This window comes from Fulmarus glacialis, unplaced genomic scaffold, assembly GCF_000690835.1.
Source record: "Fulmarus glacialis isolate BGI_N327 unplaced genomic scaffold, ASM69083v1 scaffold13413, whole genome shotgun sequence".
NCBI classification, from domain to species: domain Eukaryota; kingdom Metazoa; phylum Chordata; class Aves; order Procellariiformes; family Procellariidae; genus Fulmarus; species Fulmarus glacialis.
The window spans coordinates 4367-31573 of record NW_009202391.1 but is presented as its reverse complement, the minus strand read 5'-3'; the positions used below and the strand labels follow the sequence as shown (position 1 = coordinate 31573).

The 27207-nt window shown below is 54.0% G+C and overlaps 1 protein-coding gene across 1 annotated transcript; it reads left to right on the top strand.

The window, feature by feature from the left end:
* The first annotated feature begins 1984 nt into the window (after positions 1–1984).
* Positions 1985–26988, top strand: SEMA7A (semaphorin 7A, GPI membrane anchor (John Milton Hagen blood group)). Its single transcript, XM_009574264.1, has 14 exons — positions 1985–2096; positions 17166–17299; positions 18223–18273; positions 18578–18673; positions 19071–19155; positions 19711–19821; positions 21149–21288; positions 21660–21838; positions 22044–22152; positions 22832–23030; positions 24734–24849; positions 25483–25634; positions 26167–26234; positions 26639–26988. The coding sequence occupies exons 1-14, from the start codon at positions 1985–1987 to the stop codon at positions 26986–26988; spliced, it is 1902 nt and encodes a 633-aa protein (XP_009572559.1).
* Positions 26989–27207: the final 219 nt, after the last annotated feature.

Below are 27207 nucleotides of genomic sequence, written 5' to 3'. Positions count from 1 at the left end.
CCCAGCTGTGTTATTTAGGGGCAAGGAAAAGGGAAAAGCAAAGGATTTACTGTTCTAACAAGGCAGAAACTCTCCTCGTTCGTCTCTGATCAGAACCCTTCTGTGTTTCCAGTTGGCAACTTTGTCAAGAGTGGGAGTTGAAAGCCAGTTTCCTAGCCCACCAGCTGCGTCGTGTCATAAAAGGCAAAGCAGATAATAACGTATGCAACTCTCATAGTGTAGCCCAAATTTTGGGTGGATGCAAAATAGTGAGTCCCCATGTTTATTAAGGAACCAGCATGGGTCATATGGCTTAGGCTGTTGATTTACAAACGATGTTTCTTTTTTACTCCTGCCTGTGTGAAAGAGCCTTAATAAATTAGATGTTTTTCAGCAAGCCTTCTCTGCAAGAAAACAAGTGATAATAGGGTTTAGCACCTCTGGGAGCAATGGGGCAGGTAGAGAAATACAGCCACCTCTGCGGGGGAATGGGCAGTTGTTTCGAGGTGAGCAGCAATAGAAAATGGTTCAAGACTGGGAATCACCATGTCCAAAAGTGAAAAACCAGAGATGATCTGTATGTTATCATACTGTAATTACCCAAGCAGATATTTGGTTAAACAGAAAGATGAAACCACGTGCTTAGAGTTGATGGGAAATTCCTGTGAGTCCTTAAAATTCACCATTAGCAGGCTCATTAATTTTTTGCTTCCTCCAAAATGCCCCCCTTGCCCTGCTGCTGTTCATCTCCTTCAGTAGCAAAGCGGTCCTGGGTCTAGCTTCAATACCAACTTTAAAGAGTGCAGCTGCGTCTCTCATCCTAGTGAGTTCCCCGTGGGGCTGTCCTATTCTGGTCACGTCCAACCTTGCTTTCCTTGCACGTAATGCCCTCCTCTTCTCATTAACAAACCTCACAGCGCTTCACAAAGACCGTCAGCCCTTCCTGGCCTCCCGACGGGGAATCGGGAGGATCGGGAGGTTTGGCAAAGCAAAGTGACTTTCCAAAGGCTGTGCCACAGCCTTGTGGCAGGCCAGCCCCTGAGCGGGTGTGCTCAGCATCCCGTCCTTTTGGAGAACATTAGCATCACAAAAGTTAGGGCAGGATCTTAGGGAAGGGAGTATACCCCAGCTCCCAGTGGATTTCCCACATGAACTCCGAGATGTCATTCACTCCCATGCTCACAAGCACCACGACGCGAGTTTGACAGGTCTGGCGAGGGAGTGTGTGACACAGGATAAGGGACACAGCTGAGTCGTCATCGTGTCTCTGGTATTCGTCTCGTAATCTTCCTGTCTTGTGATGACGAATGGATTTTGGGCAGTGTTTTATTTTGCTAGGAGTGGCCCTTTGCTGTTATCTAATTGTAGCACTAGGAGGAAGAGGGCTGGCATGCGAGATATGCTGCAGCCTTGCTGTATCCTCCTGATGGTAGAGCGGGGTCTTCTATTAGTGAGCTGTTCCTGCTGCCTCGATACCCGAGCATGGCTTTCTGGCCTCGACACATCCCTCTATTCAAGCAACTGGGAGCGGCAGTCCTTTGTTATCGGTCTCTGCGCCCTTGGTCTGCTGTTGCTTCTTCTGCGTTCTTACACACACATATTTTTGTTCTTATTTCATTCGTATCAACCTTAATATTCCTCTTACAAGTCTCTGTGACAAGTTGATTGCAAGGCTTGGGTCAGCTGCAGCTTTTCTCAAGAGCCTGAAGGTGAACAAAGCCATCAGACTCCCACCTTCCCCTTACAGAAGGAGGGGGGGGGGAAAAAGCAAGAAGAACCAAAAACCCCAGCAAAGCCTGCAGGACTGCTGAAGGTCAGGCGCTAAATGAACAGAGTCACTCTGGATTTTTTTTTAATGAGATTTGCTTCCTAGGAAGTTAAACGTAGTCCCGCCCTCTGTTTCAGTCATTGGCTGCCCGGGATGCTGCCCACTCTTTTGTATAAGGCAAGCGATGCAGCTGTCAGCCTCACAAGCTCATGATCTCTGCTCGCTGAATAAGTAGAAATGGGCAGGAGGTCACCCGTTACCCTCTTCGTGGCCCTGTGGGCCAGCCAGCTGGGCATGTGGGCAGCGGGGCGGTCCAAGGTGAACCCCAGGATCATCACAGCTCCGCAAGGTAAGTCCCGGGCTGCAGTCGGCTGCAACCTTGAGATGCAGCAGCAGCAGTGTTTGCAGCTGACAACTACTCCCTGCACCGTGTATTTTCTACCTATGTCTTGTCTTTTGAGAAGAGTTGGTCTTTTTTTATTTCTTTTTTCTCTTCGGGGAGACTTTTGACTCTCATTAAAATGAGCTAAAACGCCTGTGATCTCAGGAAGGGGCTTCTGGCTTCCTTGACTGCTTTTAATTGAATTTTTAGATCCCTGTTCTTGCAAAGTCCTTTCCTTTATATATTCTAAAAACATTTTCCTACAAGCTGGGTATATTAAAGGCTGTCGAAAAGCCCTGAAACAGACACAGTAACCATTTCCGCTAACTTGTAGGGAGAAATGGAGAAGTGTATTTGCATAATACAGTTAATTTTCTTATTCATGTGATGTACTTATTCTGTTAGCTGCAAGTAAATATTTGCAGAAGATCTCCATTCTCTGAGAAAATATATACATCTGAAATGGCACGCAAGGACTTATAATCAGATCTGATTTTAGCAGAAACTGAACAAAGAAATGTTTTCAAGGAGCAAGCTTAGAGCACAGCCCAAGCTTCATGTGTTGAAAAGAGCAGACTAACGTTTACTGGTTTTATCATGTGTCTTCCAAGCTTTTTGATTAATACCCTCCAGGGAGGCTTTAACAAAAGACCCCGTCTTGTCCCCGGCGGTTCTGGTGTTTGGCTAAGCCGGCGGGTTCAGCTGAGCTGCGGATCTCACGCTGCTCTGCAGTACAACAGCTTCTCTGTGTTTCCTATTCGCCGACAACTTCAGAGGACACGAATTTCCCGTGGTTTATTCTGCGCCATCTGTTATTCTTCTGCCGTTACGTGTTATGCCCTTCTTCTTCTTCAGGCCCATCTCTGCCTGCGGATGAAGGGCCAGGAGCAGAGGGAAGGGCGGTGGGTGCGTGGCTCGGAGGTGGCCTCTGCCCGTCGCACAAAAGGGAGAGACACCGGCAGGGAGGGCAGCGAAAGGTTGCTCCTAGTATTGCGTCATTTGTTTTATTCGCTGGGAAATGGAGCAGCTCAGAAAGCGGGATGCGAGAGGGGGAGAAGGCACGGAGCCCGAGACTGAACAGAGGATGGGGGTCACATCTTTCGCCATAGACGTTTCCCCCGTGCCGCTTAGGGGAGGAAGGAGGAAAGTTGAATTACAGGGGTCTGGTGTGTTTGGAAATGCCTGTCCTGGAGTAATACTATGCTGAGGGGGAAGAGCGAGCTTGGGTGGTTGATTTCTACCTGTGCTTGGCATGCACACACAGTACGGTCATTTCACCTTTCCCTGCATCTGTGTCAGACGGTGGCTTTCCCGGCACTGAACACAGCAAGGATCTGTCACCGAGGAACACCAAAGCCAATTAGTGTTAGGACACTTCCCTGCAAGGGGATCAGCTTATGCTTATCTCTGTTTCTCTTTTTTTTTGAGTGACAGCTTAGCTGGGACACAGGCCAAGAGGGATTTCAGTTAGGGAGGTATCAGAGGTAGCTGTGTGGCACGCTCATTAAGAGTCACTCATGTGTCCTATTTAACAGATTGCATTTTGCTCGGCGTAACCTCTACCCTTTAGGAAGTGGGTCTGAGGGTGAGGAGGAGGGTGAAGAGGAGGCTCTGGAGGAGAGTGAAGAAATGGGACAGGGGCAAAGGGGACGCGGTGGGCAGCAGGGAGCCCTCTAACTTCCCCAATGCTCCAGGCACAGTGAAAGGCAAGCACAGCATCTTTAAGCAGGTCAGCACGCTGCTGCTGTTTGCATCCACGTATAGAGGCTCGTGCCTCGCCGTGGGGGTGACGGTGTTGCAGGGCTCGGTTTGCGGCTGGAGCCCTGGTCCTGGAGATTGGGATCAGGATGGAGAAGAGCAGCAGTGCGGGACATTTCCATGGGTGTTCGTGCCGGGGCTGGGCCTGGTGTGCTGCGTTTGCCGTGGTGCAGCGCTGGCCTCAGCCCTGGGCTCTGCGGGAGCTGGCAGCTCTTCGCATAATTAAATTTCTTACACGCCACAGCCCGTCACTAGCACCAGGTATGGCAGCCTCAGCAAAGACACCTAGACACGTTACAGCCTTGCGGGCGAAAGGAGATATTCCTGGTGCTGGCTGGAGCCCAGCTCTCTCCGGGAGGGAAGAGTACGTGTGTGGGATCCCTCCCTGGGCTGCGGTGCTGGGGGAGAGGAGGAAATTGGTGCTGGGCAAAGCTGCAGCTGCCCTTCCATCTCTTGCTCCCCTCGCCAGGACCCTGCCAGACCTGGGGAGAGAGCCCTGGCCTCGCTGCAGGCAGCCTGAACTACTCTGCTGTTTCGCCCCGTGGTCCCTCCTTGTCCAGTTTCTTAGCAAGAAATAGGTGAGGGGACACTGTGAGCTGGGAAGAAAATGCAGCTGGGCTTAGGTGGCACGATCCTGAGCTCCGATCTGAAGACAAAGAAACCGAGTTGGCCTGTCTTGGTGCTTGGAGCTGCCTGGGTTTAAGTAATTTCACAGTCCTGGGGACTTGGACTTGCGGCGGTGGGTGGCTGGAGCACCATGCTCTGCAGATCTGCCTTTCTGTGAATGCAGTGCGTATAAAGCCAGCCCCGAGGCCTCGGCCGCAGCTGCTGTTCTGCCTTTATTTTGCCTCCCTGATGCCGCAGCGCAGTGCAGGAGGGGGTAAGGAAGGGGCATGCTTTTCCCCAACATCAGCCCCGTTTCAACGCGTGCTTGGGAGCGTTCGTCACCGAAGGCAGGGTGAGGGATCCCTGGAGCCCTCCCAGCAGCCGGCACAGGTGGCCAGCTCTCAGGTCCAGCTGGGTAAGCAGTTATTTGAAAGCACGTCTGACTCTGCAGGATTCCTTCCTCTTAGGGGAAAGACACTCAGAGCAAAGGGCTGAGGTCAGCTCCAGACCACTGGTCATATCTGAAGTGCTTAAGATCCTTTTTTACTGACAAGGACTTTGCCCCCCTTCCCCTTTGCAGCTGACCCAGCACACAGATGGGTCAGGGTCTCTTCTGGCTAGTACCCTCCCCAGTGTCCTAACGAAGGAAGATTCTAAATGGCAAGTTCCCTATCTGTTGAGATTTGCAGAGTGGGAGTGTGTTCAGTCTTAGCAGCCTGGGCTGGTGCAGAAGCAAGTGCTTCAACCTTGCACGCTGTGTTCTTGCTTATCTTCCCTTTTATTTCTATCCTCCCCCTGCCTCCATTTGAACTAAATGCTGACCAGCTGGGCTTTGCTTTGAAAAAGGTGCATTCACATCCCACACTGAGCTTTTGCTTGTCAGCACAGATATCGTGTTTACTCTTCTGATCCATCTGCAGAGACGGAGACCACTGTGTCCCGGGGCTGGGCAGAGCTGTCCGGGTGACAGAGCGGGCAGATACAGCCCCTCTGTACAGAGCAGGAGGGTGGCATCCCAGGCTGCCTGCCTCATGAGTGGAAAGTCACTGAGCATCGGGAGAGCAGAGGAGTGCAGTGAGGACAACAAGAGCCTGAGGGCTGGGTCAGGCTCCTGTAGCCTGGGGCCTTTGGTGCAGAACAGGAATAATTTTTAGCTACTGCCATGCTTAAGATTGTCTTGTCCCTGTTTACTCACATGTGCGTAGGTCCGAGACAAACTCACAGCCCCTCTCTGGTTGCCTGCTGCTTTTACACCTTCGGGTAGGATAGGGTCTGGCAGTTTCATTATTCCCCTCTTTCTCATTAACAGATGAGGCTGGAAGCTGGAGGGGACGGGTTCTGAGCTGGTGTGTAGCACACAGGAGATAAGCATGTCCCGCAGGGGAAAAGAAAGATTATATACTTGACCCTTGGCTGCCTCGACTGGGTGAACTGGCTCTAGCCTGCCCTGGGTCACGGGGCGAAGTCGAAATGGCAGTTCCTGGAAATTGCCCACGCTGCCCGTAGTAGCTCCTGGGCTTTGCCAAGCTCAGCTGCCTCTTCTTGCCATGGGAAAACTGTGCCAGCAAGCACCTCTGAGTGCCCTGAGAGCTCTTCTGGCAGCTCTTCATGCCCACCGGTGCAACGGTGCTGCGTTCAGCTGGCAAAGGAAGAGGAGAGCTGACCAGAGATGAGGCCAAACTCGTACTGATTGGGAGTGGTGGCAAAATGAGAGATTGTGGTGCTAGCACCAGCTTTTACTCCTCAGTGACAGTGGCACCGTTTTCTCAGGAGCCACAGTCCCCATGGGTGTGAAGCATCTTTGTAGGACAGTTTCACATGAAGCTCTCAGAGCATCAGCATTTCCAGGAGAAAGCTTCTCACTTTCCCAGCAACGCTATTTTCTGCAGACGGCTCATTTTCACAGGGTGGGTGATGCTGGTATCATAAAATGTTGGTTGAAAATATTTTTTGCTCTGCGCAGATTGAAAAAGAAAAACAAACCAAACAAACGAAGCGAGTGAATCACAACCACCTCCTGTTGCAAGAGCGTGACACAAAGACAACAGGCATGGGCGAACTAATAAAAGTTGTGGCTGCTGCACTGAAATGCTCAGGGCTGGGAAGGAGCGCCAGATGCAAATTGCTGACCCGCTGCCCAACTCTGTGCCAGCCCTCCGGCTGATTCAGGGTCAGAATTGCAAAAAATTGGCCTGGGAAGGTTTTCCGTAGTTGATGTAGTCCGTCTCAGTGCCCTAAAGCAGGACAAACTAAATCTAAGCCTGAGTACTTGAGTGCAAACTAAATCTAAGTAGTGAGTACAAGATGCTTTTTAAAGAAGCTTGTATCCAGAAAAAGGGCTGGAAGGTGAGTTGGAAGGAGGAAATTGCTTGTTTTGCAGCCAGCTCTCTCCTGTTGAGCTACATCCTATGGTGTGTGGCTATTCCTGTTGCTCCAAGAATAGGACTTGTTCCTCCTGTTGGGCACTCTTTTCTTTTCAGTCCCAGCTCCACCCGGTGTACTAGGCTGTGTCTAACTGCGTCTGGTGTCTGGTGTGACAGAGAAATGCTGCAAGAGTGCCACAGGAGCTGGATCAGAAGCACCTCCTACCATCTCTACTGATTTCAGAGCAGCTTAAGTCTGGGGCAACAGGTTTCGTATAATAAACCTAATATTGCCTTTAATGACAGCTCTGGTTCTCTAATGCTATAAATATCCAGTGCCCAGTTTGAACCCTGTTGACTGGTGTCAGCATCCTCCTGCAGTGATGACTCCACATCTAATTACCCGCTTGGGTTAAATTATTCTCCTTTATCAGGCATGCGTGGACCGGGAGGGAGAGGGCATTGCAAGTTTAAGGAGCTGTAGGAGTTTCCTTGGGGAATGCATGGACAGTCGTAGCCAGACACCTGCCCTTGGGCTGCTCACAACAACCGTGGCCATGGGTTTGCTTATGTCTTGGATAGCGCAAGTTTTGGAAAGTCTGATCTGAGCGTCTGGTTTCAAATGACTGACTGTAACGCGGTGGTTTGGCTTTCCAAGTCTGAGTAATGCGGCGCTGCAGCCAAAGATGGATGTGAGAAGAATGGATATTGTGTGTTCCGGCTGGTGGGGGTCAAGCAGGCAGAAAGGGGATGCTAGGAAGGTCTGCATGGCCTTCCCTGGCACAAATCCAGAAGGCTGCAGGGCTGAGACCTAGCTGACATTCGTTACAGGGGTGGGAAGCCTACAGCAGCAGGTAGGAGGGCTGCAAAGAGCACGACGGGGCCCTTCCCAATCTAGCGAGAAAGTCCCCTTGCTGCCTGCGTAATCTCATCTATTTTCTGTAGAGAACTGAAACTTCATCCTCGCTCCGGAGCCACAGATATCTCTTCCCACCTTTAAACCTCTGCAGAGGCTGGAGGCTCCACGGGGGACTGCACAGGTCCCCTCGCCCCATGCCCACCTCCTGATAGCCTCCCCTGGGCTGGGAGAAGAGGGCATGTGCCTGAGAAGGGTTTCTCAGCTACCCTGCCCTAACAAGCAGCAGGGAGATGGGAGATGGCAGCCAATTAAGCTAAAAGGTAAAGCGGCTGTTTTACTGATGGGTATGCATAGAGGTGCTCGGGGCAATTTTTATTCTGGAAGGCTTTTTATGACAAATCAGTCTCTGGAAACTGATCTTCCTAGTGGGAGGGGCAGCCGTGCTCTCCAGATAGCAGCTCTCTTGCTAAAAGCATCCTTTTGTTGTTCTGCCGTTGTTCCAGTGGCCGTATAATAAAATAGCATAATCACAGGCCAAAGTTCCCCAGCTTCCAGAAGGACATGACACAGTTCAGGACTGTCATTACAGAGAACGGCTTTTGGAAAGAACAAAACCTGGCTCTAAATTTAGCACCTGAAATCTGTAGGGTGCAGCAAGCAGCTCGGCTTCAGGGCTGGTAGGGAAAAACATACCTGCAGATGACAAGCTGCACCCGTGAAATCAAAGGCTCTGGACTCATCTTGCAGTGGCACAGGCTTCAGTGCTGCAGAATTTTGGGGGGGGTGAACATGCAGGGGAGGGCCAGGGGATATTGGTAATGTGTTAGCATACATAGAAAACGCTGCCATGACTGTCATATAGTCATTTTGTGTTTAAAAAGGAGAAACCCATCTTTCCTGGAGTGTGAAGCAGTCTGGCTTGAGCCTTTAGAGGGTAAGCGGAGCCCTGCACCGCTGCCAGTGCTCACGAAGCCCTGCCTGATAGCAGAGGCTTTGAAGTTCAAGGCTTGTTCCTTCCTGGCCGCAGGTTAGGGGTCTTTTTTGTTGCTTGCTGAGTGGGCGTTTGGGACCGCTGCCAGCTCTGGCTCTGGCTTGGAGGCCCCTCGCAAAGGGGATATAGGCTGCATAGCTCTCAGAAGAGCCTTTGAGCAAGCATGCCCATGCCCAGCAGCTGGGTTACCAAACCGAGAGGTTTTTTTCTCTTTCTTCCTGCCCTCGCTCATCCCTGCGTTGAATACTGCTGCCTGCTGCCAAGACGCTCCGGAGCTTACCAGAAATAGAGTGAAAATCGTTAATGCGCCAGAATATTTGCCTTCTGTAGTGTAACTCTAAAAAAGCATATTTGTCTAGTTAGAGTGTACTCTTGAGAGCTTGAACCTTTCCTCTGTGCTAGCGCGGCCCTCCCGGGCATTTGGATTGCACGCAGGCTCAGAGCTTTTGTAGTATATATCCCCAATAACACGGGCTGAATTGTTTCCTCTGCTCCGGAGCATTTTGCTGTTGATGGCAGGGATCTCTCGAGGGCAGCAGAAAGCAGCCGCACGAGCACCCGGTGATTGCAGGGTCTTCAGGAGCAGTTGGGGAAGAAGCCAGAGAAAAGGCAAGCAGCATTGTATGGTGGAAGCCAGGAATGTAGCTTGGCTGAGGGTGGAAAAATCCCATTGCGGAGAGGATGTAGATGTTACTGATATATCCATGGCCTTGCTCTTTCCTTTGGAGGGGTGCTTGCTTAGAGGGAGTCAGAAGCAGTCGGGGAGGGGTGTGAGAAAAGATAGCGTGAGGTTTCTTGGCAGATGATTAAATGCTGCTTGTCTCCGAACTGTCTTGGGGGAGAGACAGGATGAGAAATACCAAACAGATTAAACCCGTCGCTCCGACTTGCTGCGAACTTAAAATAAGAAAGAGGAGTGAAATGTGTAAGGCAATCAGGTCTGGTTTTGAGTAACATGGGCTTCCCAGCTGCATGTCTCCCCTCCGTGCTTTCACACCTCTCTTTCTTCTGGGTTTTTCACAAGCACATGGACCCCTTAGCAAGGGTTCAGGGCTACACGTCCCCCTGATCCTCTCCAATCTCCTGTGGGTTGCCTGTGCTGCCCAATGGTGGACTTACTGGTTCTCCGCGTGAAGGACGATGGTCACAGATGGAAAACGAAAAGGAGAGCAGCACACAGCCCAAGCCCTTGCTCTCAGCTGTGCTGCTTTCAGGAACCGAACTGCAACGTTTCCTTCAGGATGAGGGCATGGGAAAATTACGGTCAGGGCTTTTACCTGCCCCAAGCTGACGAGAAAGCACTTTGCCTTCACTTGAGAAACCGTTTTACTTAATCTATCCTTTCAGGGCACACACATGCTTTTGGGATGCATCTGTGTGAGTGTCTGGCTAAAGCAAAGGCAGCTGCTCTGGCCTCACAGCGTTGCTGCCCTACCTGGCTGGTGCCCTTCCCTGCCCTGGTGGGAGAGGCTGTGTCGGTTATGAAGTATGTAGGAGACGATCGATGCCTGCAACAGGGCTTGTTCGATCTGCTTTCCAGACCCTGCCCTTTCCAGAGGCTGCTGGTCACTGGTGACTGCACTTGCGCTCCAGCAGTTGGTAGTAGAAATGAGCGTACCTGTGTTTCATCAGTGGTTTTCCTGCTGGTGATGTGTGCTTGCGGCAGGAAGAGGGCAGATTTAAGCATCGTGGCTGCTATGTGAGGCTCTCCTGGTAGGCACGGGGACGAGCTGGGGGTCTCCCCGTGGCAGGGAGCTGCGTGGCCCCTAGGAGAGCACGGAGGGCTTTAAGGAGCAGGAAACGTGTGTCTGTATCTGGTCCCGCTTCAGCAAGAGACGTTTTTAGCACTCTTTTCTGTTTGCCTGGTTTCCGCTGCTGCTCACCAATGCCTTTTGGCAGACTAGTACCGCAGAGGAGTTTTGGGGGGTCCCTGCAAGCGTCCTGAAAAGATGGCGGGGGAGAGGGGAGACCGGGAGGGGAAGGCAGGCAGCACAAACCCCTTCTGAGCTGCGCCAGCCACCGGGCTGATGGGCACCAGATCATGGCTGTGCTCCTAGACCGCTACCTCGTGCCAAGCTGAATACGTAGGGGACAGGGAGGGAGTGAAAGGGGGATAAGGATGGTATTTGGCCCTGGGAGGGCTCTGGAGGGAGCTCATAGGGGTCCGTGTTAGAAATCTATAAGGGATGGGGCTGTATTGCTTCTGCTCTCTTTATTTTGCTTTCTTTGAGAAATGACTGATGTTGGAGCATAGGTTGAACCGAAATGGTGCGGGGCTGCACCGCGCGATGTTCCCCAAGGGGTGATCCTTCAGCCTGTGCCTCTGCTTCCCCAGCGCCGAGAGGTGGCTGTAAGGATCCCGGCTCCCAGGGGTGCAGCTAAATCCCTCAGCAGTGTGCTGGTGGTGTAAGCCAGGGAAAGGAGAGAATGACGGGCCAGGTTTTTTCGTGAGCAATGAGAAGGAAGTGGTTTCCCACATTGTATTGCCTTTTCGCCCCTTTCTCAGAAACCCGTCCCGCAAAAGCGTATCATTTTCTGTGAGGCATGTTGGCTGGTGGCGTGTTGGAGACTTTGCAACTCACAGCCCCTCAGTTACTCCGTGGCTGGTCAGAGCAAACCCCCCCAGAATGTCCCTCCTGGGTCTAGAGGCAAATTGTTCCTATAAAAAACCCCATTGCTGCAGGATCTGCCGGGTCCCAGAAGCCTGTCATACTGCTGGAGGCGTCCATCCCCTGGGAAGGGTATGGCTGGCGGGTGAGCAGGGCTCTGGGGAGCACTCCCCCGGCCCAGGGTTTCCTTGTGTCACATTGCTCCCTTTGGGCAAAGTCATGGGGGAAGGGAAAACCTAGCCGCTCGGTGAGCACAGCAGCTCCCTGGAGGCATACTTCCTCCTTCCCGAATGTCTCAACTTGCGAATTTATAGATCATCGTAAAAAAAAAAAAAATTGCAGCTTGGCTTCTTGCCGGCATCTGTGGCGGAGCTGGGGAGGCAGACGGTGCATGGGTCTTGGATAGGAGCAGCGTGGTTCAGTCCAGTCCTTCTCGCAGGGATGGAGGGGACACCTGTGGGGTGTCTCCATCCTGCTGGGGTGGGTGCTGTGACTTCCCACGCTCCCCTTAGAGGGGACTGTCTGCTGGTGGGGCTCCTGGGGCGGGTATCCGGCCAAGCAGATAGGAAATCCGGGGATCGTCCTCCCGGTCTTGCCTGGGGGAATTGTGAAACTGGAACTGCACTGCAGAGTGATGTCAGAGCTGGGAACGAGAGTCCTGACCCCAACGTGGGTGACTAAGGCAGTGGACCTGAATCGCATTCCTGGCCCTTAAAGGAAAGCAGTCGATCTGCTGGGCTGCTTGTCATGCATCCTGTGTGCGCTGGGGAAGTGGGAGCGGGAGAGGGATCGATGTCATTGAGTCGAAACGGCTTTCATGTTCCCAAAAGCGGGGTGATGTGCAGGAGCTGGAGCACACGCTCAGCCCTGACTCACAGCCGGGCTGGCATTGTTGGGAGATGAGGTCTCCCGGTACAGGTGTAGGGGACAAGATCTGGGGGAACCCCCGCATTGCCAGTCCTTGAGTCAACATCGAGAAGGCAGCTTTTCCTTCTGCTGTCAGAGCCAATCCCAGTCGGATTGCAACAGAGACATCCTGCTATCAAGGTCGTAATCTGTTCAGTCTATTCAAAAAGGAAGGAAGAAATAAAACACGGGAAACGAGAAATTGTTTTTGGAGGAGGGAACCAGGAAAGGATCCGACCAGTGCTGTGATTCAGGCAGAAGCGTGCTCGCTGTCCGACCCACAGGCAGCAGAGCAGGTGGCAGTGTCATCGGCATCGTCCCAGGGAGGGTAGGACGCCTGACAGTGACGACTGACAGCGTTATAATGCGTTATAGCGAGAAGAGTTCCCGGGGCTGCCGGGTGGATTGCCTGGGCGTCGGGGAGTGTGGTGGCACCGGAGGCTTGGCTGCGTTTGCCGCCGTGGCAAGCTTCGCCGCTGCTCCAGTTTAAATCCCGTTTCGCCGTTTGATGGGTGGCCCTGTGTCCCCATCATTCGGCAGCAGCAGGAGAGTTTGGGAGAAGGCAGGCAGCTTAGCTAAAGGAACTTCCCCTGCTCAGGGCAGCACAGGCCCCGTGATACGGAGAGGGTAATGCCAGGGAGCAGGTAAACCCCATACCCTGCCTGGCTTCCCCTCTTCATACTCCAAGGGAGGTCCCGCTTAACAAGGGTTTTATGAGCAGCAAGTAAAGGATCTGCCTCTCGTCTGCATCAGCGCCGCCCCCAGGAAGGGGGTTCTTATCTCGTCCTCCTTCCCTTTTTATTTTTTCCAAGCTTTATTTCAGTTCCTTATTTTAAAATGCTAGCACCAGAGCAGATTTGAACCATCACCTCCATTTTAGGGAGACGTAGTCCTCCCCCAGCATCAGTGAATCGTAGACCTGCAAAGACTCGCCCGCTACCGGTGCTGGGAGCCGTGCAAGGCGGTGACTAAGCCGAGTGTCTGGGATGCTGGAGCCAGCTGCCAGACCGGGGAATGGTGAGTGTGGAGGGGAGAAGGACTACTGTAGCTGAGTCAGCCCTCCAGCCGCTATGAGAGCTGGGTTGTTGGGTTTGCCTGCAATGAGGCTGCACGCCCACGCTGCTTCTCTAGCTTGACATCTGTTCTGGAGGCAGGGGGCACGTTCCCCCCCTGCACAAAGCTCTGGGATGCTCTGGGAGCCCGACCTTGCCATGGTGCTGCGGAGGGCCAGGCTCTGCCCAGGCTCTTGGTGCCTTTCTGAAGGGGCTCCTGGACTCAAAGGGAGCCAGAGAGCCCTTCGGTGTTTCATTAAAGCTGGATTTGCCCAAGCCATGTCTAGGGAGGCAGGCCTGTTTCACCTTATCAGGTGGGAAGCAGGATTTCTCCATCTGTTATCTGCGTTGCTCTATGTTTAGGACGGGCCTCCCTGCCCTCATCTCATCCAGAGCACCTCCCTCTTCGTTTCCCTCCTCCTCCGTTACCTCACCCCACAGGCATCCTTCTGAGATGCACCGGGCTCCTTCCTTCTCCCTCATTTAATAGCATTCTTCTTTTTCAATCTGGTGTGGTACTCTCCATCTCGCCTGCAAAGCACAAAGCCGCTCTTTCTCCCACTCGTTCCTCTGGACTGGGGTTAGCATTTCAATTGACAATTGTCCCATTGATTTGCGTGCTGACGGTGGGGTTTGCAGTAAATGCCAGGCAAAGGGACTTGGCGGGGTTAGCGAGGCTCTGGAAATGAGCCCTGTGTCTTCTGAAGCTCCGGACTCGATTTTGGAGGAAGGGTGGCGGCAGGGTCGTGCCTTCCCCTTTCCAGGGAGGCGAGCCTTTCATTGCAGTGTCAAAAGCAGCCTTGGACTTGCTAGGAGAGCAATAGTGTGGGCCATTAGATGCCCTCTGTCTCGTCATCCCCGGCTCTTGAAGCCGTTTATACCCCAAGCTGAGCTGTTTAAGGCAGAGCGGGGGCTGAAGGCCAGCTTTGCAGGTCAGCCGGAGGGCTGGTGCGGAGGCAGAGGGACCCCAGCACCCGCTCACAGAAACACTTTTAAAAGGCTCCCTTCCAGAGCAAGTTAAATCAGCGCTGGAGCCGCAAACACGCTTCTGGGCCTGGCTAGCAGAGCTGTTTACTCTCAGCTTAGTGATTCAGTGTAGTCCCCGGGGAGCTGTAGGATAAATAATACGTTGGCGCCAACCAAATTATTGTTTTGTTTGTTTCTGGCTGTTTGAAGAGAAGTGTGTCCTCGCAGGTTGGCACGGCTCTCGGAGCTGAGCGTAAGAAAGAGGCAGTGTTGTGAAAAAGCCTCAAAACAAAACCAAGGGTAATAGGAGCACGCGGGGCTGAAGTGTGCAAAAGGGTGAGGCGGAGGAAGAGGAGCGGGGAATGGCTGCAGGTGTATATTTTCCTGGATTAGCAGCAAATTTAAGGGTTGGGCTGGAGGTTTGAAAACAAGAACAAAGTTTGCTGAAGTCCAGCCAGACCTGCTTGCGGCGTGTTGGTGATGGGTTGTGCTGGCAGTGGTAGCTGGATGTGGGAGAGGGCTTTAGGGGCTCCCGTGTGCGTGCGCTGTTGCCTGCCTGCTCCGCAGGTTGAGCCAAAAGGGGGTTTTTGAGGACTGCTGGGAAGCGGGGAGGTGAAAAGGGGATTAGTCCTCTCCTCCCCGGCAGGCATAGACTGAGTCTGTGGCTGATGAGGTTCCCCGGGCTAGCTGGCATGCCTGGCTGGCTTCCCGCTTGTAGGGCCACTTAGGCAAATGAGTTGCACAGTCACTCTGAAAAGACTCAATGCCAGCTTCTCCAGCAGGCAAAGCACATGCTCAGGAGTTTCTCCGAGTCCTTGGGCATAGGAGAGACGGTAGGGCTGGGGAGGGGACGAGGAGCGGGCAGGGACTGCCATCCAGCCGGGCTTTCCTGGCTGCGGGGTCCCGACTGCCGAATTCCCCCCTGCTGCCATGCAGCCCCGTGGCCTCCGTCCCACGGTGCAGGGGAAGGGCAGCCTGGGGGTGTTGCGTTAGCGAGAAGCTGTGGGCCGGAGGGCAGCGATGGTTTCTGTACCATGGCACACCTCCACCCTCTCTCTTTGCGGCTGAGGTGCCCTTGCGAAACAGCGGCCCGTGGGTCTGGCAGGGTTTCCCATCACCAGACAGTGGCTGGGAGCAGGCCCCCCCGGTCCCCGTTAGCCAAGCCGTTGATGGGAAAGCCTTGCTGGCTGGGTGCCGTTTAACCCTGCAGGGATTAGAGACCCCGAGGAGGCGCGACCAGCGTACTGAAGTGGAGAAAAAAGCCACAAATCAAGCAGGCATTCAGTAGCCCCAGTGACCTCTAATACATCTTTTTGGCTTTCAGCTCTGCGGAACCTTGGCGGGACCCCTGCGCAGCATGCTCCGGGCAGAGGGGGAGCGCTGGACTGTGCAAAGATTGTCCTTTGCCTGTCCTGCCAAGTGCCCCTATAAATAGAGAGGGACACGTGCCATTGATTAATTGCCTGTCTGTGCAGGCAGCCAGCTCTGGAGGCAGATGCAGCCTTTGTCTGTCTGCTGGGAGCGGCAACACTTGCCAGGAGAGAGGCCCTCTCTTCTTTGGAAAAGGGAAAAGAGGGAGAGATGAAAATGGAGTGCCCTGTCACACTAAGCAGAGGTCAGACCTGATCGGAGACTTTTCCCCCTCGGAGGAGCAATACCTCTCATGTCATTGCTGCAAACTGCGATAGGGGACAGGATAGCCTACATGCATTGCACCCTGCCACGGAGCTGGGCCCCGGCACGGCTGCTCAAAGCTGCCCAGATGTGGCTGCACCATCCTGGAGAGGGATGCAGGACCAGCAGACCCCATCAAGGGACCGCAAAAGCCTCAGGGGAAGAGGCTCACAACTGCGCTGCGGTGCAGGGCTGGCCTCCCACACCTGAGCTGGCAATGCAGAGGGGAAGGGAGGATGTTTTTAGGAAAGAGATGCTGGAAAAGCCAGAAGGTGAAAGAGGAAGGAAAGAGGGGAGGACAGGCAGTTCTTCCTCCTAGCTGGGCCTGGAAAGCTTCCCATCTGCAGCAACCGGTTGTGACACGGGTCCCAGGTCTTGCAGCTCACTTCTTGTTCACATCTTGGGCGTGGAGCCCACGAGTCGCGGTTTTACGTGCACCCTTCCCCTGTCACGTGTGGGCTCTGGCCTGGGGGTTCCAAACCCTGTCCATCCCTCCTGGCTCTTGGAGGGAGGATGCTGACAGTGCAGCCGGAGGCTGGCAAGGAGAGGTGTGATGCCGGGCTGTGGCTGGTAGGAGGTGATCTGCCCCGTGGGCACGGCGAGGTTGGCCCCCAGCTGCAAGGCAGCGCAGCAGCTCCTCTCCCATTCAGCCGGATAAGAACTCACAGCTCGTTAAGCATGTGCAAGGTCCCAAAGCAGGGCACAAAAACCTGCAGGCATGTCAAATGCAAGAGGGTACAGAAGCCACATCTATGTGGCAGTTGCCTGGAGTGGTTGTCAGAGGATGGCCAGAGAAGGGAGGAAGCCCTTCATCCCAAAGCTGGGAGGCAGGAGGCACTCGGCCATTAGAGCAGGCGGGAAGGCAGCGCTCACTTGGCTGCTGCAGAGCCAGTTCTAAGTCACTTTGAGCTTCTGCTCTCCTACAAGAGCTCCTGCAGCAAAGTTTCCCTTCCTCCTCCTCTTCCTCCATCACCAGCCCTGCAGGGGCCAGGCGGGCCACTCCATTGTGCAGCTCTCCTGTCCCCTGGGGCCAAGGGGACAATAGCTCAGCTCTGAGCCTGGGACCTGCCTTTCCCTGCCTGCCTGGCGCTGGGCCAGCCGTCCCAGGGGGCCCCCAGCCCCGTGTCCTTGTTTTTCTCATCACTCGCACCGAGGACATGGAAAGGGAGTTGATCAGCCTGAGTTGGCTGCGGGTGCTCTCTGCAGTCAGCTGTGGTTCCCCTGACGAGCGTCTCCTCTGTGCTGTTCCTAGGTGCGAAAGAATATGCATTTCCCAGGAGCGAGAAGTACCCAGTCTTCTATCATAAAGAAAACAGCTCAGCCATCTACATCGGGGGAGAGGGAAAACTTTATTACTATGACTTTGCAACCTATGAGAACTACACGGTAAGGGTGCTCTGCTAACAAGTTTGGCCCCGGAGCCCTATAAGAAAGTGTCCAGCATCCATCTCACAGCCCAAACGCTAAATACCTTGCTCAGTGTCTTTGCCAGCAGCGGAATCAGGCCTGGAAGGGTCTGGTCCCTGCCCAGCCTGCCCCATCCATCTGGGAAGCTGCAACGTCAGTGTGATGAATGGCTGCAGCAAGGGGGAAGTCTCCTACACTAACTGCGGCTGGGTTCTTCCCAGGCTGTGATCCTTCTGAGGTCTTTGCTGCCCCAGAGGGAAGATTTTTCTGGTGAGGGACCCTTTCTTTAGCATGAGAAGGGATGCTTAGACCCATGTCACTGGGGAGAAGCTATGTTCCCATCCCTTTCCATTGTCGGAGCCCAGGCTGCTTTTCCTCAAAAGCAGGAAGTTCTGGATCAGCTGGGCACTGAGTTAATACAGCAGGAAAACCCCCCGGTTGGCTTTCTTGTCCTTCTCAAACAAGTCGGTTGCTGAAGTTTGGGCCCAGATACTTCCCTTTTTGTTCCCAGGAACAGTGTGGTTCATGTGTCCCAACCTTTGGACACCACCACTCACTACTGGAACACCCATTCCCCGTAATGGCAGATCCTCTCCTGAAATCCTTTGGAGAGCAGCCCAGGCCGGCTGCCAGTCACGCCTGCTGCTGTGGCCCTGCATCCCCACTTCTCCCCATCACCACGAGGGCCTGAGAGATCCAGCCCAGCTTCCCCAAGGGTTTTCAAATGCTGAGGTGGGGAAAAGGGCTGCGTTGCAGTGTTTAATGACCTTCTCGCCAACGTGCTTGATTTGCTTTGCTTCTTGTGAAGAGAGTGACTAGCGTGTAGTGCATGGGACTGAGCCCACGTCGGCTGGCTTTTAGAGGGAAGGAATTAAAGCATATCTCTCTCTCTTTTATCCTAGGAAGACTTCCCAGTGAAAAATGAAGGACAGTGCATGATGCCTGGGAGTTCGGTAGGTCTCACCTGTGGTGGAACAGCATGTGAAACAGCTGGATGGGTGAGGGTTGGAGGACTTGAGTTGAAGGACTGCTTGGGGAAGGAACTGTGTATGCTCCTCACCTGCTCGCTCTCTGTGGGTGAAGACCTCCAGTGGAGCAGGAGATCAGATGAGAGGATAGTAGTTTCCTCCTCTGGTTTTAAGACCCATGAAAAAGCTAGGAAGCCATATAGCGTGCTTGGTAGTGCTGTGGGCTTGGAGCTGTGGGGCTGTGCTCCGCCATTCGCAGCCACTCATGCTCCTCTTCTTTCTCTTGCAGGAGGACAATAAAAATTACCTCACGTTAGTGGAGAAGTATGGAGATGGGATGTTAGTGTGTGGGACCGGCGCCTGTGCTCCCACCTGCTGGAACTTGGTATGCTGTGGCCACCTGTGATGGGACCAGAGCAAAGCACTTGTTTTGTGCTAACTCCATCTGTAAAATGGTGCCCTGATCCCCCTTCCTTTTCAGAGTGCTCCGAAATGCCCAAATCCCAGCTCCCTCGAGGAGCTTATGGTGACATGGGACAGCCTGCATGAGCAGAGGTCCGTACGTGCCACGTCTGTGCTCACCTGTCATAGCCCCCCTGTCCTCACCTCCTGCCTGCAGCAGGGGCTCTCCTGGCCCATTCAATGATGGGCTGCGTCCTTCCCCCATTTGGGCTGTGCCAGCTAAGGAGTGCTGCTTTCCTCCTGCCCAGGGGTGGGTGTGGGCACCTGGCTCCGCTGCCTTCCCTGAACTGATCTTAGGGACCATTTCTGTCCTTACCCAGACGCAGAGAAAGGAGAGCGCTTCGTGGGATGGGAGAGGTATTGCTCCTTTCACCCCTGACTCGAATACCCTCGTCGTCGTTGACGGTAAGTCTGACTGCTCACATAATTTTCAGTTGTAGTGCTGTGCAGGAAGGCTGGGATCTCTGTGACAAAAAGGGGCACCTTGAGGCTGCTCCAAGGGCTTTGTCCCTCTGCTCTAGTTGGTGATCGGCCTTAGCGCTTCTTGCTTTTGCCTCCTTCAAATGTCTTCTAGGACAGAGCATGGCACAAGGTTGTTTATTCCTGTCCAGGGCATGGGGGTTGAGTCTCTGTGCGGGAGGGTAGAGTGCAATGGAAAAAGCGGGGAAGGAGGGTCCTGGAGTAACTCCGCTGCTCTGGACCTGGCAGAGGGACAGATGAGGATCCTTCCCAGAGATTGAACAAGAATCCATCCCTGCCACTCTTTAAGGAAAAGGACTGGGGGGGAGTTCTGCAAGGCGTGCTCAGTCCTAGGCAGTGAAGACTGGGTTTCTTGACCTGTATCCACCATCTCTGTGAGTCCATGTGCCCAGAGAGTTCTTGGTTCTTTGTTTTCTTCTCACAAACCCTTCTGCCCCCTCTGGAAACAGCCTGCTGCAAATGAGGCTTCCTATCCCACAGGTCATGACATCTACTCCACCATCAAGAAGAGCCAGCAGAACGGCAAGATACCCCGTTTCCGTCGAGTGAGAGGGGGTGGAGAGCTCTACACAAGCGACACAGTGATGCAGAGTAAGTACGGGGGAGATCCTGAAGACGTGGGACCTGCCGCTTTGCCCCACCAGGTAGATCAGTTGGACTCCTTGTCAGTCCACAACCGTGGGCCATAAGTACACAGCACAGCTTGGAGGGGTACGTCCTCCCTGCCCAGCTGGGGTGTAGTTCCAGAGCTTCTTGTTTGGGTTCGGTCACCCCTAGAGCTGTGAAGAGGGCTGATCTGGTCCCCATCTGCAATGCCAGTGAGGAGGGATCCAGCAGCTCCCTCCAGCTCTCTTGCTGCCAGCTGGGGGAATTTCACCTCTTTGTTTCTGGGACAAAACAACTGACAAGTGAGTTCCTCTTGCTCAGGGTGAGGAGATTGGGAAATGGAGAGAAATGGGCGGCAAGTCCCCTATCAGATGCTGGAAGGAACTATGGTTGTGTAAAGGTGCCCATCAGCTGCCGTGCGGTGATGGAAACAGGAAGAACAACTTCCACTTCGGGCAGTGACTCTTTCCAAATCCCCAGCCCGGATGAGACCTTGAAGCAGGAGCATGTTGGGCTGTGCATGGGACAGGGTGGGGAATAGAGAGAAAGGACCCTCCTCAGTTTCCATGAGCTTATTACATTGCCTTCCCCCAAGCCTCCCCAGTGACACTGGGAAATGGGAGATTATTGAACCCCTGGCCAAAGAAAAAATCAAATCAAAATGACACCAGGGCAAAACAGAACTTGTGCAGGCAAGGCAATGGAGGTGGCAATCAAGGCACCAGCAAACAAAACTGATAGACCCAGAGCTGCGAGGCTGATCCTGTGCTTACACAGAACTCCCTGCCGTGGGGACTCCAACTAACGATGCTCAGAGGGACCCTGCCGCTGCTGGGGATGCCCTTTATGGCAGTGGTGTATTAATAGGAAGAGCATCATTGGGTTTTCCACAGCAAACACAAACAACAGTGCATCTTGCTCCCACCGAGGGAGCCTTCCTCTATGATAATAGCTCTGCTGCGCAAGAAGGGAGAACGGGTTTCCTTTGCTGCTAAGCAGCCGAGGCTTCACCAGTCTCTGGGGACTTGGCCTTCAAGGGAACGTGTGGAGTTGGGCAGGAGGGAGAGGAAGGGAAACCCACTGGGAAGGTGGCACGTGAAGAACCGCTGTTAGCGCGATGCACCGTCAGGTGTAGAGAATGGGCTCGGACCTGTCCTTTGCCTGGAGCGCAGATGGTGTTTGCATTTCCTCATCTTCTCTGAGGGTGAGTGGTTAGCTGCAGAGCACGCTGGTTTGGTCCCCACTGGGGGCTTTTCAGATGAAATGTGTGTGTTCAGGTCGAGGTTTTCTGATGGCGCGCTTACCTTTTCAGACCCTCAGTTTGTCAAAGCCACCACATTAAGGCATGAAGAGCCTCACCAGGACAAGATTTACTACTTCTTTCGTGAAGACAACCCGGATAAGAGTCCCGAGGCCCCTAGAAACATCTCCCGAGTGGCCCAGCTGTGTAAGGTACCACAGGAACGGTGTATGGTGGGGAGGCAAGAGTATTACAGGGGTGGCAAATGGACGTGCCAGCTCACCTGGTGTTATCAGTACATGATTTGGCCCCTCTGGCTCAATTCTTTCCTCTGCCACAGAGTTTGTGTGCGGTACAGCCATGTCCTTTGGCCTTCCCATCCTCTGGCTCCCATTTTGCCTGTAGGGGAGAGAAAGCCCTGTTCTGTCTCACTGGAATGTTAGAGAGGTACCTGACCGTTGCAGTGACCAGCATCGAATATACTTCTGGAGCATTCCCCGGTTATCCATCCAAGATGCTGGACGGGGGGGACTTTGTGTTCTTCTCTGCCAAATCGTGACTCCCTGCTTTCCCTCTCCCCCAGGAAGATAAAGGGGGAACCAGTTCGCTCTCTGCTTCCAAGTGGACCACTTTCCTGAAGGCCAGCTTGATTTGTGTCGACCCAGTCACCAAGGGCAACTTCAACTGGTTGCAAGATGTCTTCTTTGTCCCTGCGAGTAACTGGCGGCACTCCAAAGTCTACGGGCTCTTCACAAACACCTGGTGAGGGTCTTTGCAAAATGGGGGGATGTCCTGTCCCATGGGCCAGATCCTTTCTTTCAGCCCTTTAGTCTCTCTGGCAGGCACGTGGGTGGAAAACAGCCAGAGTGGACACGGTCAGCGAAGGTGTGATGCACACAGCCATGCCCCAGCAGTAGGGGTGATGGCCAACATCTCCCTGACCCTCTCTTTGTCTCATTGCCCGCAGGGGAAGCTCTGCTGTTTGCGTCTATTCCTTTGGGGACATTGACAACGTGTTTCGGACATCCAAACTCAAAGGCTATAATGGTCCCAACCCAGAGATCAAGCCTGGGCAGGTGAGTGAGTGATAAAAGATGCCCAGATGAAGTGGAGAGGCCTCCCGAGGCCAGGAGCACTGGTCCCTGCTCTGCCACTGCAGTTGTCAGAGTAGCTGGGACAGGTGAGGGGACGGTCCCACCACCGAGCAGCCAGGTGAGAGCTGCGACAGCGAGGAAGGTTGTAGGCACTGCAGGAAGGATTGGAGCTTTGTTGCTGGAAACAAAAAGAGGCTGGATAAGGTCCAAAGCCTTCATAGAAAGCAAGGGGAGATGGGCTCTTACGTGCCTCGGCAAACAGGTCTGTGAGCTCTCGTGTGTGAAGCTGGAGGACAATGTCTTGCCTTGTGTTTACTAACCCCGTGGGTTTCACCTAGCCAACCTGCAGCCCAGCCCTGCGGTTACAGGTGCACCGCTGACCTGGCAGCAAACAGCAGGGTGCGGGGAGGCTCCCCTAAGCCTCTCGGGGGGTGACAGGGCCCGAGTCTCCTAGACTATGACTTCTGCAGGGGGGATCGCTGGTAGGACCTGGCACGAGAACAGCCACAGCAGCCCCAGGGCTTGTGTTTATCCCCAGGGCAGGCTTGTGCATCCTCCTCTGGGCTGAGGTATCCGTGCTGTGCCCTGCCTTACTCTCCTGCCATCGAGCCTCATCCTCAGGGACCTGTCTGACGGTGGTTTTTGTCCCCTCTTGCCGCAGTGCGTTTCCTCTGGACAGCACACCCCAAGTGAGACCTTCAAGATCGCTGACAGCCACCCAGAGGTGGAGGACCGGGTGGAGCCCCTCTCCCCCACCAAGAGTCCCTTATTCCACAACAAGCACCGCTACCAGAAGATCGGGGTGCACGAGGTCTCTGCGGGTGACGGACACCGCTACAACGTGCTTTATCTGGCAACAGGTACTGGAAACCATTCCCTTTGGAGTTCCCTGGAGTTTGCTTTCCCCTCGAGGGCAGCGAACCCAAGGGAAGCAGATGAGACCCCCAGTGCAGAGCGAAGTAAGGGGCTGTGTTCCCAGCTTGGCATATGTTTGTCAAGCAGAAAAGAGCTGCCAAGTCCCAATACAGCTAAATACATCCAATTTGGCTGCATGGCCAAAGACAGGCTGAAAGCAGAATCCCAGCACACGGGATTTACCCAGTTGGGCTGCTTCAGCCTGTGGTAGGTCTCAGGTAGGCCAAGGGTTTTTAGGGCAAGGGAGGGGTAGCACAGCTCTCCCCAGGTGCAGCTTTACACTGTCAAGCGGAAATCCTTTGCAAAGGGACCCACTCTGTCATCTCCTGTCCCTGCTTGCTCTAGTGCAGCAGCGCGGACTTCCTGCGAGGCCAGCACCTCTGGCTGGAGACACAGCCAGCTGATCACAGCTGCCGGCGGTCCTGGGGCAGCCGGAGATGCTGCGGAGCAGGGCCAAAGCAATTCAGCTGCAGGTGAACGGGATGGAGAGCCAAAGGTTGGCGAGCTCAGTCAGGTAGCTGCCTGGGTTCCCATGCAGTGCAGCTACTCACTGCCCAGAAGGTGCAAAGGTCCCTAACCCAGCGCTTCCCTCTCTTGCCTGCCTACCTCCCCGGGCTTGCTCCCTACAGCTGTGCTCATCCCTTTTTCTGCATTGTGCTGGGATTTGTTTACTGGCACTTGTGGAGGGACTTTCTGGGGCTTTTGTTTCCTAATCTGTGATTAAAAAAATGCAGACGGCTCTCAGTAGGTGGCCTCGTTGGATTATGGCCCACGCACGCTCACATTGTTCTTATCTTGCCTTAGCTTAAATGCAGCTAACGCCTTGCAGAGTCCTGCCAGGGAGCTTGCTCCAAGATGCAGGGCTTGGCAGGGCAGCTGCCCACCCTCGCTGGGGCGGGTGCAGAGGTAAGGGCCAGCACCTGGGGGGTCCTAATCCCTGCCTGACCTTGGGTCACATCTTTCACCTCCCCCTGGTCGATGGTGGAGAAGGGAGCGACTATTTGGGAAGGGGAAACCATGCAAGTACTAAAAGAGGGTAAATGATGAGGATTCCTAAGCCCTGTTCCCGCGGGATCTGCCTTCCCACCACTCCACCAAACTGGCTCGTTTTCTGAAATCACCAGTTTGGAGTCGTTTAACCGGGGAGGGGAGTCAGTTTAATTAGAAAAACAGAAAGGCAAAACCCCAAGTTTCAGCCTCAGGCGGTGAGATGGGGCTCACGCAAGAACAGGCCAGTGATCAAAGCAGAGCAGAGCTCGAGAGCGGTTGGGTTTTCTTGCTGAGGCCGTTACAGCGCAGCTGATCAAAGCAGGCACAGCCAGGTCCCGAGGGGCGGTGGGAAAGGGGTTCCTCGTGGCTCTTGGCTGGGCGAATGACAAGGCTCTGCTGTGGGAAACACTACTGTCTGGGGGACAATTTCTCAGCAGAGCAAGCAGGCTCCTTCTGAGAAAGGTCCTGTCTTCTCTGGGTGGCTCGTTTCGGGAATCCAGTCAAGCCTGGCTCTGCAGAGTGGGTATTGTCTGCCACAACGAGGGCTGGAGGCAGAGCTGGTTCTCCGCCTGGCTTCCCCACCCCTGCCTGCAACCCCTCTGCCTTGCCTTTCTGCTCTCAGCATGCTTCGTCAGGGCTCTCCCCTCTTTCTTTCCAGACAAGGGATCCATCCACAAGATCGTGGAGCTGCCAGATGGGGTGCAGAACATCATGGAGCTCCAGGTCTTCCCAAAGAAGGACCCCATCCAGTCCATGATCCTGGACCACAAGAGGGTGGGTCTCTGCCTGCTCTGTGGAAAGGAAAACAATGGGTCGGGCTGTAGCTTTAAAAGCGGGCAGCAGGGGAGGCAGGGACAGATGGTTTAATGACAGCCCCTAGGTCTGGAAGTAACCTCTGGGTGGGTTTGTGGGGGGTCCCGCAGCATGCTTTGCTAAATCCTAACAGCTGGGCTGACGTCCCCAGCCCTGGGTAACTCTCTGTGTGGTCAGTGGGCAACGGAGCTTTTCGGACACCACCTCTCCTCTGGAGGCGAGGGAAGAACGAAGCTGTTTGCTCCCTGGGCAAAATCCCAGCACAGTGTTCTCCTCCCCCTCCAGTTTCCCTCTCGTTGTCCAGCCTTGCTGGCAGATGAGCTGTCAGACAGTGCTGGTGCTCCATCCTGGAGCTGACAACACTGCTGTCACCGATGCAGCAAACTGATTTATACACAGGGCTGGTGGGGGAAGGATGGCTGCTTCCCCTCCCATGATAGGGACATACGACTGCATTGCCTGGAGACCTGCCAGTCCTGCTGGTGAAGTCCACCCCAATATCACAGTGAAGCTGCAGGAGAAGTGCTAGACACTCATGAGGTGGCACTGGGACGCAGTGCCGAGATGATCAGCCCCTCTGCTTCCCTCCTGCAGGCGATGCTGTACGTCGGCTCAACAAATAAAGTCATGGAGATACCCATGGACATGTGCAGGGTGTATCGCAACAACTGTGACAGCTGCTTGCTGGCGAGGGACCCGTACTGCGGGTGGTTCAATGGGAGCTGTCAGTCAGTTTATCTAAACCGGTACGTGGCGCCGACAGCTTGCTGTTTCTCCGTCACCTTCAGCTGGTTGCTTTCGTGCGAAAAATACCCACACTCTCAGTATTCCCCTTCCTGCCCAGGGCCGCACATGGTTTTGAGGCCATCTTCCAGTCACAGAAAGAGATGAGCCCGTCATGTCTACACAGTAACAGCGCAGACATCTGTGCTGTCCCCAAAAACTGTGCCTCTGCAGGAGCCCATCCCTCCCGCAGCACCCGTGCTCTGGGGAGGGAGAGGTCAATGAGCACCCAGCCTCTCTTTTGCTGTTAGAAATGTGTGTAGCTCTGCTGGTTGTGATGCTGTTTAAAGCGGTTGATTGTGGTGAGCTGCTGGGTCTCATGTTTGTCATCCACCAACCTCCTAAGTGGGGGTGTGGGGTGTGTTTTTCCCTACCCAGGTAATAGATTCTTCCTTATCTGATCCACCACATCTTGTATGGGCGATTCCTTTCCGAGCCGTGAAGCGCTGCTTCCCTGACGTTAGTGCTTTGTTAATGCTTGTTCCTATCTGCTAGGGAGGTACATCAGAACCTGAACCTGGACCTGTGGCAAGGAAAGTGCCAAAAGAGGGATATTAAGGAAGGTATGTAAAGGTTTTGAGCTGTAGGCCGTTTGTCCAGAGGGCGTTTGGGGCAGGGTAACTGCTTCTCAGGTCTTTGTACAGGCTGTGCCAGATGTTGCAACTCATTGCTGGGGAACTGGGAATGTCCATGCTGAGACCAAGACACCAAGCAAGTCTGAGCTTGGAGTTAGTCACTAGATAACGTATTTCTGAGCTGGGTGACAGGGCTCAAACTCTGTGTTTGCTGATGTCCAGGGAGGAGAGTCCCATGGACTTCACCAGGCGTAGGTCAGGCCCTGCCGTTGTCATTAAATGGCTGTGTAATATGTCCCCATTGACCCAACTGTTCTTCCCTCCAGACTTACAGGGGAATCCGTGGTTCCCGGAGATGCCTGTCTCATCCTCCCCTTCTCAATCTCTTCCAGTAGATGACTATCAGAACATCACAGTCGTCCCTTTCTCCCGCTACTACCTCAACTGTCCCATCGAGTCCCACTATGCCACCTACAACTGGTACCACAACAACAGCCTCATCAAGACCTGCAACACCACCCACCCCCAGCAGGACTGCTTCCACTTCATCCAGAACGTGAGCCACATTCACTACGGCCACTATGTCTGCATCTCGGAGGAGGACGGCTTCAAGCAGGCTCTGGTGAAGGAGCGCCTGGTGAACCAGCTCAGGTTCATGTCCCAGAAGGGCCAGGCCACTATGACGTTTGGCTCTTGGCTGCAGCTGCTCCTGATGGTGGTGTTGGTGGAGCTCTTCCACTGAACACGACAGGACTGTGTTCCCACCATCCTGGCTGCTGCTGCTCTTCCTGCACTTGCTGTCCGCTCCTGGGGCAAGATCCCCATTCTCTTAGTCACTCCTTGGACATTAATCTATGACTGTCCCAAAAGGGGTCCTGGGCAGCAACCCCTCCATCTTTGGCCTTGGTGGGAGAGTCATGGCGAGGAAGATGTGACTGCAGGGCCAGATGGAGCAGGGTTT

Excerpts from the sequence above, each read along its gene's own strand:
- SEMA7A (XM_009574264.1), top strand. The coding sequence starts at position 1,985 with ATGGGCAGGAGGTCACCCGTTACCCTCTTCGTGGCCCTGTGGGCCAGC. Across the intron at positions 21,289-21,659 it reads GAGTGGCCCAGCTGTGTAAG|GAAGATAAAGGGGGAACCAG; the intron begins GTACCACAGGAA and ends CCTCTCCCCCAG. Across the intron at positions 21,839-22,043 it reads GGGCTCTTCACAAACACCTG|GGGAAGCTCTGCTGTTTGCG; the intron begins GTGAGGGTCTTT and ends CATTGCCCGCAG.